This window comes from Egretta garzetta, unplaced genomic scaffold (genome assembly GCF_000687185.1).
Source record: "Egretta garzetta isolate BGI_Z169 unplaced genomic scaffold, ASM68718v1 scaffold51, whole genome shotgun sequence".
Taxonomy (NCBI): Eukaryota; Metazoa; Chordata; class Aves; order Pelecaniformes; family Ardeidae; genus Egretta; species Egretta garzetta.
The window spans coordinates 2,729,280-2,729,638 of NW_009258549.1; the positions used below are offsets into that span (position 1 = coordinate 2,729,280).

The 359-nt window shown below is 58.8% G+C and overlaps 1 protein-coding gene across 1 annotated transcript in view; it reads right to left on the reverse strand.

Annotated features, from left to right (window-relative positions):
- BAIAP2L2 (BAR/IMD domain containing adaptor protein 2 like 2) overlaps window positions 1–359 on the reverse strand; it is a 14,139-nt gene that overhangs the window by 8,684 nt on the left and 5,096 nt on the right. The window contains exon 6 of the mRNA XM_009647841.2: window positions 311–355. Within this exon, the coding sequence (XP_009646136.2) occupies window positions 311–355 (45 nt within the window). The remainder of the gene's footprint in view (window positions 1–310; window positions 356–359) is intronic.

Consider the following 359-nt stretch of genomic DNA (forward strand, 5'->3'; position numbering starts at 1 on the left):
AGGATGGCCTCACCACGTCTTCAGAGCCGGGCATTGCTCAGTCTACTGTGCACCTTGCCACCACGCTTGCAGAGAGGTGGTGACAGTCCACCAACGGCACCAAACATTGGACAACAGCCAGGCCCTGGGCATGCCAGCTCTGTAATGCGCCTCTGTCATGACATGCAGCAGGGATAGCAGGGAGGCAGGCACCCGCCAGCAGGCATGTCAGAGGGTGGGAGACGGGGCAAATCAGGCAAATGCCGGCATGCTGTGGTTAAGGAAGTCCCTTTTTTCCCCACCTGCACCAGCCCCCAGGAAAACCACTCACCACGACTTCCAAATCAGAGCTCAGGAGTCTCTGCGTGTCGGACATCTGC